General features: G+C 36.6%; 1 protein-coding gene across 1 annotated transcript; it reads right to left on the reverse strand.

The window, feature by feature from the left end:
• Positions 1-5,511: 5,511 nt before the first annotated feature.
• On the reverse strand, positions 5,512-6,081 carry LOC106758339. The gene has a single exon (XM_014641272.1). The coding sequence runs from the start codon at positions 6,079-6,081 to the stop codon at positions 5,512-5,514; it is 570 nt and encodes a 189-aa protein (XP_014496758.1).
• Between the last annotated feature and the right edge of the window lie 8,250 nt (positions 6,082-14,331).

Here is a 14,331-nt window from a genome sequence, read left to right on the forward strand (position 1 = left end):
TATGACAGTTATAGGCAATTATCGCTTTTCAAGAAAATGATCTTCGTTAGAAACGCATTTTAATAGACTAGGCAAATAATGTAATCGGTTAAGTTTCATACGTAAGTAAATTTGAAAACATTTTACATTCTAAACACTTCAATGCACTCAACAAACATGTATTGTCATAGTAATGTGTCTTAATCGATTATACAACTAATGTAATCAGTTAAAACATAGTTGTTTTGCCTCTGTTATGCATATGTTGAAATCTGATGAATTTTAATAGATTATATAAATAGTGTAATCGATTATTTCATAAAGATACGCAATGTGCAATGTGTTTCAGTCAATGATTGATTTTAATACAATGAATGCATATACCAATCAGTTCAAGCACAAACACAATAACCAACTAATTTGTCATTTGTTGTGCAAGAAATTGTAAAACATTTCTTTTGTTCATCATAAAAAACTAATATGTGAGATGGGTACAGCTTTACAGAGCTTACCCTATCAACAATATTTTTAATCAATTAAAAAGATCCAAATGGCTAGTATATATCAATCTTTTGGAGAAGGTTCAATTGCTAGTGAGAACAATATTTTTTTGGAATCAATAGACAAAGGTATGTGGGATGCTATGACCAACCGACCCTATGAATCAACCAAGACAAAAATTAGGAAGATCAAACCCAAAGACTTGTACAAGTTAGGTAGGCAGAAACAAAAAGAAGAGGGAAAGAAAAGACACACATAACCCATGTAGTTCATTGCCAAACTTGCTACAAAATCCTGCTCAAAGAAAGATAATTGTAGAGATGATAAGTTTGCAAAAAAATTCTGATAATGAAGGGCTAAATCTTATGGCAAAAAGGTTATGAAAACTTTTGAGCTATAAAAGAAAAGCTAACACAAATGTTGGAAGAAACATAGAGTTTAGGAAGCAAGATAGATTTGTTGTTCCCACCTGTTTTGGACGTGAGAAAGAAGGGCACACCACACTGGAACAAAAACTAAAAGAGGAAAGAAATGACGCCAGTGAATCCAACAAGGTGATTGAAGACGAAAAAAATCTTGACTTGATGGCCAGACCTACATCATCCGAAAGTAGTGAAGATAACAAAGAAAAGGAACATATGTGGTATTTGGACATCGACTGTTCGAGGCACATGACCGAAGATGTTAAACAATTCAGCAACTTGTCTTCCAACACAATTTGTCATGTCACATACGACGACAATAACAAGGATAAAATCATTGGTGTTGGTAAAATACAAACTCCTTCCTCCTATAATATTGAAAATGTTTTACTTGTTGAGGATCTTAAGCATAATTTGCTAAGTATTAGCCAACTGTGTGATAAGGGGTTAAAGGTCACTTTTGAATCAAATCACAGTTTAATATGCCATGCATCATCACATGAACTAATTCTAGTAGGAAAGATACATAACAACATATACATGGTTGATTTCAAAAATACATCCTTCAAATATGTCACATACTTACTATCAAAAGAGGTTGAACCTTGCTTATGGCATAAGAGACTTGAGCACACACATGCATCATCTAAATAAGCTTGTATCTTGTTGGAACTTTGGCAAGTGTACCTAATCGTTTCAAGTAATAAAACCGGTACGACCGGATATCGTTTCCCAAGAGACTCGTTTCCTTAGATAGTCGTATAATTTCTAACTAATTTAGACTAAAGAATTCTTTTCATAATTTGGGTTTTAGTGCAATTAAAATAAACACGAAACAATAAATAGTAAAAGTGATCTTTGGCACTCAAACACTTTGAAATGGCAAGATTAGAAATCATATGGAATGGTATTGTTGGGGGTATGCTTTCACCTACTTCACTCTTATGTAAATAAAATCACTTCCTCTTCAATAATATGTCAATGTCAATCTACTAATTTACTCAAAGCCCAATCTCTTGGTAAAACAACCTAGACTTCCTCATTAGGCTTCAATCCCTTGGAAAACCAAACAATTATTTCCGCATTACGAAATGAGATTTTACGTCAACCAAAGGTCCTAGTTCTATCCCTAGATATTATTTCCTTTAGGTGTTTAACCCAAGTCTAGATTTACCCAACATTTCCCAATATTAAGCAGACCCTAAAATCAAGTCATGGCTAACAACTTCACAACAAGCATTAAGAGAAGGAATTAAACACTAACAATCAATGAAAGAGGCATATATTCATTCAAAACAAAGTGATTTATATAAGAGTTCAGTGGCTACAACATTCCCCCAACAACAATTAAACTAACTCTCCATGAATGGAGAGTTCAAGCTTACAACAATGCTGGAAATGGAAGAAGAAAGAAGACCCAAGGATGAAGAAGAACTGTTCCCACAGCTCCTAGCTTGCCTCCAAGAGCTCCAAATGAGAGGAATCGTGTTTAGGCAACAAAAGATGTAGAGCTCTCGTGTTTTAGGCTTAAAAGGACCTATTTTTGCCACATCAGCGTCGCCACCGCTCAACTGCACCCCAGCGACAGCCTTCCAGAGAGTAGGGCGCTCAACTACACCCCAGCTACAGCCCAATGACACCATTCCAGAGAACAGGGCGCTCAGCTGCATCCCAGATGCATCCTAACGGCAGCCTTCCAGAGAGCAGTGCGCTAAGCTGTACCTCAGCTACAGCAAGTCAGGATGAATGGGGCTCAACTGCACGCCAGCTGCACACCAGCTACACGCCAGCTGCACCCCAGCTGCAACATTAATCTTTGCTCAGTATTTCCTCTTTTTACATTCATTCGAACTTTGTGGTTCTTCCATTCTTTGGTTTGTCTAACAAGCTTCATGTACATGATCTAACAACCAAAAAGTGGGGATTAGTGGTGAAATTTAAATCAATTCAACTCAAGATGTAGCTACTTAGAAACTTAACAAATTAAGGCATAAAGAAGGTACAAAGCTAAGAAAGAGTTGACATTTTCTCTCAATTCAATACTGAAATCATGGTAAAATATGTCATTATCAACTCCCCCAAACTTAGAACCTTGTTTGTCCTCAAGCAAAAGGTATCTAGCTCTAACCCAAAAATTATTTTCACAGACACAGCAAAATCCACAACACTTGCTAAACTTGAAATGACTTGAAATTGGTAACAGATTAGCCTTCTATTATGGTGCTCACACTACATTTAATCAATCAAATGCCATAGTTTATAAGAGATCAACAGTCATGGCAGAATGCTTTACTGAATGATGTAGAACCAATCCTCACCCAAGGTAGTGTTTCACTCTAATGCACTGGTGTATAAGGATGTGTATCTATCACTCTACTATCACAATGTCACACAAATCAACTTTGTCATTCGTTTCAACCAAATTAAACACATTCACAAGCAAGTCAACATCACAAGGACTTTCATTGGCTTGTATTGAGGTTGGGCTAAGAAAGAAACATGGTTTTTTTTGGATAACAAAGACCTTGAGCTAAGAGATTAAAGAATTCAAATCATGCACATAAGTTTCTCTTTTGCTTCACTTAAATTACAACCACTTTCTAACTTATATCCCAACTTTCTTTCATTCAATTCTTTTTCTTTATCTTTTTCTTTCTCTTTTTTTCCTCATTTTTCAATTTTTCTCAATACACTCTTACAAAACAAACTCCCCCAAACTTTAAACCATTCTCCTGTAGCAAACATGATTACTCTATTTAGCTCAAGGTAGGGAAATCAGGGAATTTTCATTAGGCTTAAGGTTCAAAGAGGGAAGTCATCTTTCATTAAGGTTCAAAAGGTTTGTATTGGTTTATTTGGCTCAAACATGCATATGAGGTAGAAGACAAAGATGACCTTGATCATGTGTATCAAGCAAGCAATTGATTCAATTCAGAGACACTCAGGCAAAGTCAATTGTGATCTAACATGATAGCATTCACAAGAAAAATCTAAGGCACAACATCTCACAAGGTTAACTCAAGGTTCCACAAACATCCTCAAGCAACTGCTATAAATATTGATCGCAGTTAAACATAAGGCATTCTCAGACTTTTCATGAAGAAAGAAACCACAATCTGAACTTAACTGCATAATCTCAAATATCATTTCATATTCAAGCATAAGCATCATGAATCAACATAGCCTATCAAGCTAGATAACTCAACAAAAACTTCCACAAGTTGAAAAGTAAAATGTGCATTCAAATTTAAAAACAAGCAAACAAAACAAAAAGCAAAATAAAAGGTCATGTATATGAGTAGAGAAGCCTCAAGCTCTAACTCATGAAATGGTGTTGCTGCTGCTCCACCTCCCCCTACAAAATTGGTTTGGTCTCCAAGCCAAGCAAAAGAAAACTCATAAATAAATATTATGTTTGGTGTTTGAAAAACAAGTTTAGAACCAAAATTAGCACAAAACCAATGGTATAGAAGCATGTAGCTTGATAAAACATGTAAAACAAAAGGCTAGCAGCAAGCCCCACTTATAACAGAACCAAATTACAGAGGAAAAAAGGAGTGTTGTCCTGGTGCATCATAGCTGGGTTGCACAGGTTTTGTGCAGTTGAGCACAAAGTGTTGTCCTAGTGCGCCATAGCTGGGCTGCATAGGTTTTGTGCAGCTGAGTGCCATATCAGAAAAATGCAGAAAAAGCCCTCTGCTGGTGTAGCGCGCAGGTGCAGCTGAGCGGTAGTCTACAGAGAGTTTTTGCTGCATTTTAGGCTTTAAATATTGGATTTTTGACATTTGCATGCATTCAATCTCTTTCAAACAAAATGATTATGTTTCTACTACTTAAAAACACCAAGAATGCACCATGAAAACAATCAAATGCATGAATCTAAAAGATGAATGATAATGCACCTAACTAAACATGTCAAGACCATGCTTTTACACAAAGCACATATCTAACTAATTCAACACACATCATTGCACCCTAAATGTTCTAGAACACATCAAAACAAACAAAATACTCCAAAACATACTCTTTCACAACAACACTCAACAATAACAATCATGCAACTAGAAACAACATATGAGTTAAAATGCAAAATAACATGCTCCAAAAGAACCAAATCAAACTAAAACACTCTAACTCAAATTCAAACAGTTAAAACACACTCAAACAACACAATTACACAGAAGAAAAGGCTAGAAAGTTAGGTTGCCTCCCAGTAAGCGCTTGTTTAACGTCATTAGCTTGACACCATTATGCTCAAGTTTGATTTCTGATGTTGGTGTGTTTCTTCCTTTCATGACACCAACATAATCTCAACAATTTTCTTGTCACCAACTTGACTCTCCTTGAGTAGGGAGCCTTAATTTCAAGTACCCCATTTGCTTTTATCGCCTTGATAACCCATAACCTGTTCTTGAGCTTTACTGGTCTACTAGGTTTGGGTTCATTACTTTCCATAACAGGGGTGTTGGTGAACAAGTTTCTCTTCTTTATCTCCATCCTCCTCCTTCACTTTTGGAGAGAAACAATTTAGGCTCTTTTTGGCCAACTTTGCAACTTGCCTTGGTAGAATAGTAACAGATAGAACTTCATCGGTTGCTTCAAGGCTAGTCTATTCCTCTTGACTTGGCTGCATAGTTGTGAAGACATTGAAGGTTACCTCTCTATCTTGGTCTTTTAATTTCAGTATTCCCTCTTCCATATGAATAACAACCTTAGCTGTCTTCATGAAAGGTCTTCCAAGGATGAGTGGTATCTCAGATCCTTCCTCCATTTCCATCACAACAAACTCCATCGGGAATTGAAGCTTATCAACTTTTACCACCACATCTTCTATCACACCATAGGGATATTTGATGGACCTATCGGCCAACTGAAGCATCATTCTTGTTGGCTTGGCTTCAAGACCATCAATCTTGTTAAGTATAGATAGGGGCATTAGGTTGATGCTAGCCCCCAAATCAATAAGATTTTTCCCTATATCATGGTTTCCAATGGTGCATGGACTGGTGAAACTCCCCGGATCTTTAAATTTTGGAGGGAGAGTCTTTTGCATGATGGCACTGCAATTTTCCTGCACTTCAATTGTTTCCTCATCTAAATATTTTTTCTTCTTGTTGAGGATTTGCTTCATGTACTTTGCATAGGCAGGAATTTGTTGTAGTGTTTCAGTCAAGGGCATGGTGATCTCCAACTGGTTGAATATTTGCTTGAACCGAGCCAATTGTTTCTCATTTTCTCTATTGGAAGGATTTTTGGGGTAAGGAAGATTTTTCACAATCTCCTTCTCTTTTTGCTTTTTCTCTTTTTCTTTGCCTTTATTTTCTTCTTCTTTTCCAACAATCTCTTCTTCTATTTCTTTTTCTCCTTGATTCTCCTCTTCATTCTTTTCCTTCTCTTCTTCTTCTTCTTCTTTCTTTTCTTTTCCTTCTCTTTTTCTTCTTTCTTTTCTTTTCCTTCACCTTTCCTCTCAACCTCTTTCCCACTTCTAGTGAATATGACATTACATTCTTCCTAAGGGTTGGCTTGAGTATTTGCAGAGAATTGTCCACCCTGTTGGTTTGCTAAATGCTTAACTAATTGACCAACCTGCACTTCCAAATTCTTTATAGACCCATCAATATTTTTCTGGTTTTTGATGGAGTGCTGCATGAACATTTGTAGTGTGTCTTCAAGTTTTGAAATCCTATCATTCTAAGATGGATAATGTTGAGCAGGTTGAGCAGGTTGATATAGATTTCTACTGGCAAAAGCTCTTTAAGCTTGCCTCCACCCTTGGTTAGAAGGATTAGGGAAAGGGTTGTTGAAGAGGTTTTGTCTTCCTTTGTTTCCCATATAATTGACTTCTTCAGATTGGGAACCACTAGGAACTTGATAATGGTCATTAGGATGATTATCTCCACAAAAATCACATCTCATCACCTAGTGATGAGGTTGAGCATGAGCTTGCATTGCTTGCAACTGCTGAGGTAGCTTGGCCATATGTTAAGTCAGGAGCTCCATTTGTTGAGCGAGAAGTTTGTTTTATGCAAGCAGTGCATCATCAGTACTAATTTCATAACTCCTATTTTTTGTGCTTGTGTTCTCCCATGTTGACTCTGCATGTCAATAGAAGCCATATTTTCAATAACAGCAATGGCTTCATCAGCAGTTTTGAATAGAATCAACCCACCAAAAGATGCATCAAGTATCATCTTTGTATGAGTTTGCAACCCATTGCAGAAGGTTTGCACTTGCATCTCTAAGCTAAAGCCATGACTGGGACACTTCTTCAATAAAGCTTTGAATCTTTCTCAGGCTTCACATAGTGGTTCATCTACTCCTTGGACAAAAGTATCCATTGCAGCCTTTATTTTTGCGCTCTTTGATGGTGGAAAGAAGCGAGCAAGAAATTTATGTTCCACATCCTCCCAACTAGTCAAACTTTGATTAAGCTGTGACTGAAGTCAAGCCTTTGCTTTGCCATTCAGAGAAAATGGGAAAAGTCTCATATACATTGCTTCTTCCTCCTCCCCCATTACACCCACAGAGCCACACAATTCATAGAAAGTGACCAAATAAGCGTGAGGGTCTTCATTATCCATGCCAGAGAATTGATTGGAACTGATTAGCTGGAGTAGAGCAGACTTCATTTCTGCAAGCTTCTCACTCATAGTGGGCCTCACAATGCTTGAGAAATTTCTTGGGCAAGTGTAAGCAATGGAGTCCCCTATGGTTCTCCATGGAGATGGTCCTGTACCCGTCATATCGTTCACAATAGAAGTATCAAGAAGATCAAAGGATTGATTGTTGAAAGAGGTTGAAGATTCAGGGGCAGCTTGTTGACTAATAGCTTGTCGTCTCCTTGTGTCACTATTGTTTCTACAAGTTATTTTCTCGATCTCAGGGTCAACAAGGAGTGGTTCAGATGAAACAATCCTCCTTGTACGGATATTTCCCTGCATACACTGGAGAGCAACAACACTAGAGCCACAAGTTAGCCAAAAATATAGAAATTGTAATTACAATAAAACAGAAATTTATACACAAAAGAAAGAAAGTATAAATCAGTTAAAAATCACACAAAAGTCTAGTTTGAACACCGAGTCCCCAACAATGGTGCCAAAAACTTGTTGGGACTTTGGCAAATGTACCAAATCGTTTCAATTAATAAAACCGGTAAGACCAAATATTGTTTCCCGAGAGACTCATTTCACTAGACAATCGTATAATTTCTAACTAATCTAGACTAAAGAATTCCTTCATAATTTGGGTTTTAGTGTAATTAAAATAAACACGAAACAATAAATAGTAAAAGTGATCTTTGGCACTTAAACACATGGAAATGGCAAGATTAGAAATGATATGGAATGGTATTGTTAGGGGTATGCTTTCACCTACTTCACTCTTATGTAAATAAAATCATTTCCTCTTCAATAATATGTCAATGTCAATCTACTAATTTACTCAAACCCCAATCCCTTGGTAAAAGAGCCTAGACTTCCTCATTAGGCTCCGATCCCATGGAAAACCTAACAATTATTTTCGCATTATGAAATGAGATTTTACGACAACCAAAGGTCCCAGTTCTATCCCTAGATACTATTTCCTTTAGGTGTTTAACCCAAGTCCAGATTTACCCAACATTTCCCAATATTAAGCAAAACCTAAAATCAAGTCATGGGTAGCAACTTCACAACAAGCATTAAGAGAACGAATTAAACACTAACAGTCAATGAAAGAGACATATATTCATTCAAAACAAATTGATTTACATAAGAGTTCAGTGGCTACAACATTCCCCCAACAATAATCTCCATGAACGGAGAGCTCAAGCTTACAACAATGGTGGAAATGGAAGAAGAAAGAAGACCCAAGGATGAAGAAGGACTGTTCCCACAGCTCTTAGCTCGCCTCCAAGAGCTCCAAATGAGAGGAATTGTGTTTGGGCAGCAAAAGATGCAGAGCTCTCGCGTTTTAGGCTTAAAAAGACCTATTTTTGCCACATCAGTGTCGCCACCGCTCAACTGCACCGCGGTTGCACCTCAACGACAGCCTTCTAGAGAGCAGGGCGCTCAGCTACACCCCAGCTGCAGCCTAGCGGCAGCATTCTAGAGAGTAGGGCGCTCAGTTGCACCCCAGCAACAGCCTTTCAGAGAACAATACGCTCAGCTACACCTCAGCTACAACAAGTCAGGATGAATGAGGCTCAACTGCACCCCAGCTTCAACATTTATCTTTGCTCAATATTTCCTCTTTTTACATTCATTCGAATTTTGTGGTTCTTCCATTATTCGGTTTGGCTAACAAGCTTCATGTACATGATCTAACAACCAAAAAGTGGGGATTAGTGGTGAATTTTAAATCAATTCAACTGAAGATGTAGCTACTTAGAAACTTAACAAATTGAGGCATAAAGAAGGTACAAAGCTAAGAAAGAGTTGACATTTTCTCTCAATTCAATACTGAAATCATGGTAAAATATGTCATTATCATAGCTAAAAGTTTGGTATTAGGACTACTGAATATAAAGTTTGTATTTGATAGACTTTGCAATGCTTTCCAAAAGGGAAAACAAGTGAGAACTTCCTTTAAGTACAAACGGGTTATATCCACCACTAGACCACCAAAGTTGATACACATGGATTTATTTGGTCATCTAGAGTATAAAGTTTAGGAGGAAATTACTATGGACTTGTCCTACTCTAGGTACACTTGGACCTTCTTCCTTGCATCCAAGAGTGATACATTCAGAGTCTCTAAGAAATTTTCCTCCATAATTCAAAATGAGAAAGAACTCAAAATAAAAGTTATTAGGAGTGATCACGGGAGGGAGTTTCAAAATCAGAGTTTTGAGGATTTTTGTGAAGAACATGGAATCTCACATAATTTCTCTACACTCATAACACCTCAACAAAATGGTGTTGTTGAAAGAAAAAGTAGGGCTCTAGAGGAACTAGCTAGAACCATGCTTAATGAGAGATCCTTGACTAAACACTTTTAGGTTGATGTTTTAGTACAACTTGCTATGTGTTGAACAAAGCTATCATAAGACCAATGCTAAAACTCATTCCTTATGAATTATTCAAAGGGAGAAAACCTAACATCACCCATTTAAAAGTTTTTGGTTGCAAATGTTTTTCTTTGAACAATGGTAAAAGCAATCTAGGCAAGTTTGATTCTAAAGCAAGTGAAGGAATATTTCTAGGCTACTCATTAACTAACAAAGCCTATAAATTCTTCAATAAACACACTCTAATTGTGGAAGAATCCATTCATGTTGCTTTTGATGAAAGTTTTGATAATGTGACTAACACGATGCTACCAAAAGAAAGTCTAAATGCAGGTGAACCTGATACAAATGTGGAACAATACATAGAAGACACTCAAGAAGCACAAACTCCTATTGAAACTAAAATTAAAATGAATGTTGACCTTCCTAAGGATTGGATAACCTCAAAGGAATTGTCAAAAAGCAACATCATAGGAGATATCACCAAAGGAGTTTCCACAAGAAGACAATTAGGTCAATTCTAGATGAATGTAGCCTTTGTATCTCAAATTGAACCCAAAAATGTGAATGATGCATTAAAGGATGAAAACTAGTTCTTGGTCATGCAAGAGGAATTGAATTAATTCAAGAGAAATAATGTATGGGAGCTTGTTCCAAAAAACAGTGCTTTTCAAGTGATTGAAACCAAATAGGTTTTTAGAAATAAGATGGATGACTTGGGAATCATTATAAAGAACAAGGCTAGACTTGTAGCAAATGGATATAGTAAAGAAAAATGGATAGATTATGATGAGGCATATGCACCAGTTGCAAGACTTGAAGCAATAAGGATCTCACTTGTTATTGCATTTATGCTTAACTTCAAACTATACCAAATGGATGTGAAAAATGTCTTTCTAAATGGGTACATCAAAGAAGAAGTTTTTGTAGAACAACCTCCTGGTTGTCAAGATTTTGAGTTTCTAAATCACATATTTAATTTAAATAAGGCACTTTATGGTTTAAAGCAAGCAACTCGCTCATGGTATGAAAGGTTAAGTGAATTCTTTCTTAAAAAGGAGTTCTAAAGGGATAAAGTAGATTCTACTCTTTTCATTAAGAAATTTGGAGAAAATCTATTATTTGTGCAAATTTATGGAGATGATGTTGTATTTGGCTCTACTAACCCTATATTATGTAAAGAATTCTCTAATAGCATGTAGGAGGAGTTTGAGATATCAATGATGGGAGATGAAAATTTCTTTCTTGGGCTTCATGTGAAGCAATGTTCTACAGGAATATTCATTCATCAATCAAAATATTGTACTAAACTTATGAAGAAGTTTAAAATGAATGGATGCAAAAAATCTTCTACTTCAATGGCCAGAAATTGTTATCTAGACAAAGATGAGATAGGTAAAAACGTTGATCAGAAAATGTACAGAGGTATGATTGGATCTTTACTATATTTAACCGTTAGTCATTCGGATATTATGTATAATGTGTGTCTATGTGCTAGATTTCAATCTTGTCCTAAGGAGTCTAATTTAACTATTGTCAAATGGATTATGAAATATCTAAAAGGGACAAAACACTAGGTTTATGGTATCCTAGAGGTGCAAATATATCTCTAGAAGGATATAGTGATTCATATTTTGGTGGATGTAATCTTGACAGAAAAAGCACTAGTGACACTTGTCATTTGCTTGGATTCTCTTTAATCACATGGCATTCAAAGAAACAAGCATGTGTGGCCTTATTCATTACAGAAGCTGAATACATTCCAGTTGGAAGTTGTTGTGCTCAATCCTTTTGGATTAAGAGCCAATTGGAAGACTATGTCATTCATTTAGATAAAATTCCTTTGAAATGTGATAACACAAGTTGAATAAACCTAACAAAAAATCTTGTTCTACATTCCAAAACCAAACATATAAAAATAAGGCATCATTTTATTATAAATCATATATCAAAGGGTGATTGCAAAATTGAATATGTAGATACTCTACATCAATGGGCATATATCTTTACAAAACCTCTTTCAAAGGAGACATTTTATACAATAGGAATGCATTAGGTATTCTTGACCTAAGTTGTGTATCATACCTCTTAAAAGCATATTAGAAATTACATACTAGCACATAAATAAAAATAATATTGTTGATAACGGTTGATTTTACCATTATCTACTATGTAACTTTGATATTAAATAAACTCCCTTTGGCTTTGAAACTTGCTTAAACTTTTGTTTTTTTAGTTTATTCTTGTGAATAAGAGAGTTAAGGTTATACTTGATGATTTTTATTAGTAATTCCCTTGATTTTGTAGGTTATTGGAATGATTTAGAAGAGGAGTTAAAGTATCAAAGAGTTGGAACCCAGAAAGGATAGAAAAGCACCAGAAGAGAAGGCTACATAAGGTCGCAGGACGCCTGGTTTCCCTTTTTTGGGGCTATAGGCACAGGTGCTCACACAACCACGTATGGTTGCCCTTTTCTGGGGCCCTCAACGCTAGGTAGCTCGCACCAGTGCCTGCTTGTCCTCTGAGAGGCGCTGAGCGCCAGACTCCACGTATCGTAGAACTCCTGGTTGCCACATTCAGGGCCCTCACGCCACTTCTCTCGCAGGGACGCCTGCTTGCCCAGCGTGTTGGACCTTTGGACTTGGTTTTGATCTATTTAAGGACCTCTACATGTTAGGGTTTGTATCTTTTGACGGCAGAAGCACAAAGACATTCTCTTCGACCCTCTAGAGGTAGAATTCGATGCGTAGAGACACTCTCTTTGACTTCCAGCATCTTCAGAGTCAACCATTAAATAGAGATTTGCTTCCTCATCTAATTTACTTGAGCTTGAAGAGCTTGATGTAAAGCTTGAATCAGACAATATCAACTTATCCACATTTATGACTTCATTGTAAGTGAGTCTTAAAAATTTTCACATTTCTTGTGCACTTTTATAAATAGAAACTTTGAAGAAATCATCAAGGGTTAGTGTAGACAAAATTATATTTCTAGCCTTAATATCATATTATGTCATTCTGTTTTCATCCACAGTCCACAGAAAATAGGTTTTTCATCAACTGTACTTTTAAGAATATAAGGACCATTTTGTACAGCTTCCCAGATGCTTATATCAATAGACCCAATAAAAATTTCCATTATGACTTTATGTTGGTTCCAGGATGGAGAGTCTGTGTTGACTGGACCAAAGACAGTGCAACAAATGACTGAGAAGGTGAGATTGATTCAAGAGAGGATGAGAGCCTCACAGAGTAGGCATAAATCGTATGCTGATAAGCAACGCAAACCTCTAGAGTTTGAGGTCGGTGATCATGTATTTCTTCGTGTGACGCCTACTACTGGGGTAGGAAAGGCAATTCGTGCTAAGAAGCTTTCTCCCAGATATCTTGGATCATATCAGATTTCTAGACGCATCGGACCAGTTGCATATGAGATAGCTATGCCGCCTTAGCTAGCTAATCTCCACCTAGTATTCCATGTGTCTCAGCTGAGGAAGTATGTTCCTGACCCTTCTCATGTATTGGAGATTGAAGATGTGCAAGTCCAGGAGGATCTCTCAGTGGAAATGCAACCAGTTAGAGTTGAGGGGGAATTAACCAAGCGGCTAGATGGGAAAGCTACTAGACTCGTCAAGGTCATATGGGAATATAGAACGGGCGATTCCACTTGCGAACGGGAGGAAGAGATGAAGAAGTCGTACCCTCACCTATTCTTTGGTAAGTTTTAATTTTCGATGACGAAAATTTTTTTGTTGGGGAGAATGTAAGGTCTGAGAAAAATGCCTCTTAAGTGGTGCACACGTGGCAGCGAATTGTTGGGCCAATTTTAATAGCAAAAATAAAATTTTAGTAAAACTTTACCTTGAAAAGTTTAAGCCTTTTTCTCTTACATGTTAGTTCACCACCAAAGCACAGTTCTACTCCTTCCTTTCTTCCTTTGCTCCACCTTCTTTCCATCATATCTCACAATCTCTCCATCTGTTTGCTAAATAGGAAACTCGTAAACGTTCTTGAGGCTACAAGCAACATTTTTACCGTTCGAATTTCAATCTCCTTCAACAGGTAAGAAAAACCCCTTTTCCATTTTCCTTAGGGCTGTGAGCATGCAACCAAACTTGTTGCATGCAGCCCATTTCATTTCCTTTTCCAAATCTAGATTCTATTTAGTCCTAAAGTTCATTCTCCATCATCAATTGATGATTATAGGTGGTTCTAGTAGATTTCCCTTTTTGAAGAGTAAAAGAGCAATTGGGATTTTGTTTCTCTGTGTCTACACTAGAGGTAAGGGAAGCTTGGGGGTTTTCTTGTTCTATTTTGGAAATATGGGTTGCATGAATTGGGTATTTAGTTTGGGGATAATATTTTTTTTTCATGGTATATATATATATATATATATATATATATATATATATATATATATATATATATATATATATATATA

The sequence above is a fragment of the Vigna radiata genome, chromosome 4 (assembly GCF_000741045.1).
Source record: "Vigna radiata var. radiata cultivar VC1973A chromosome 4, Vradiata_ver6, whole genome shotgun sequence".
Lineage (NCBI taxonomy): Eukaryota > Viridiplantae > Streptophyta > Magnoliopsida > Fabales > Fabaceae > Vigna > Vigna radiata.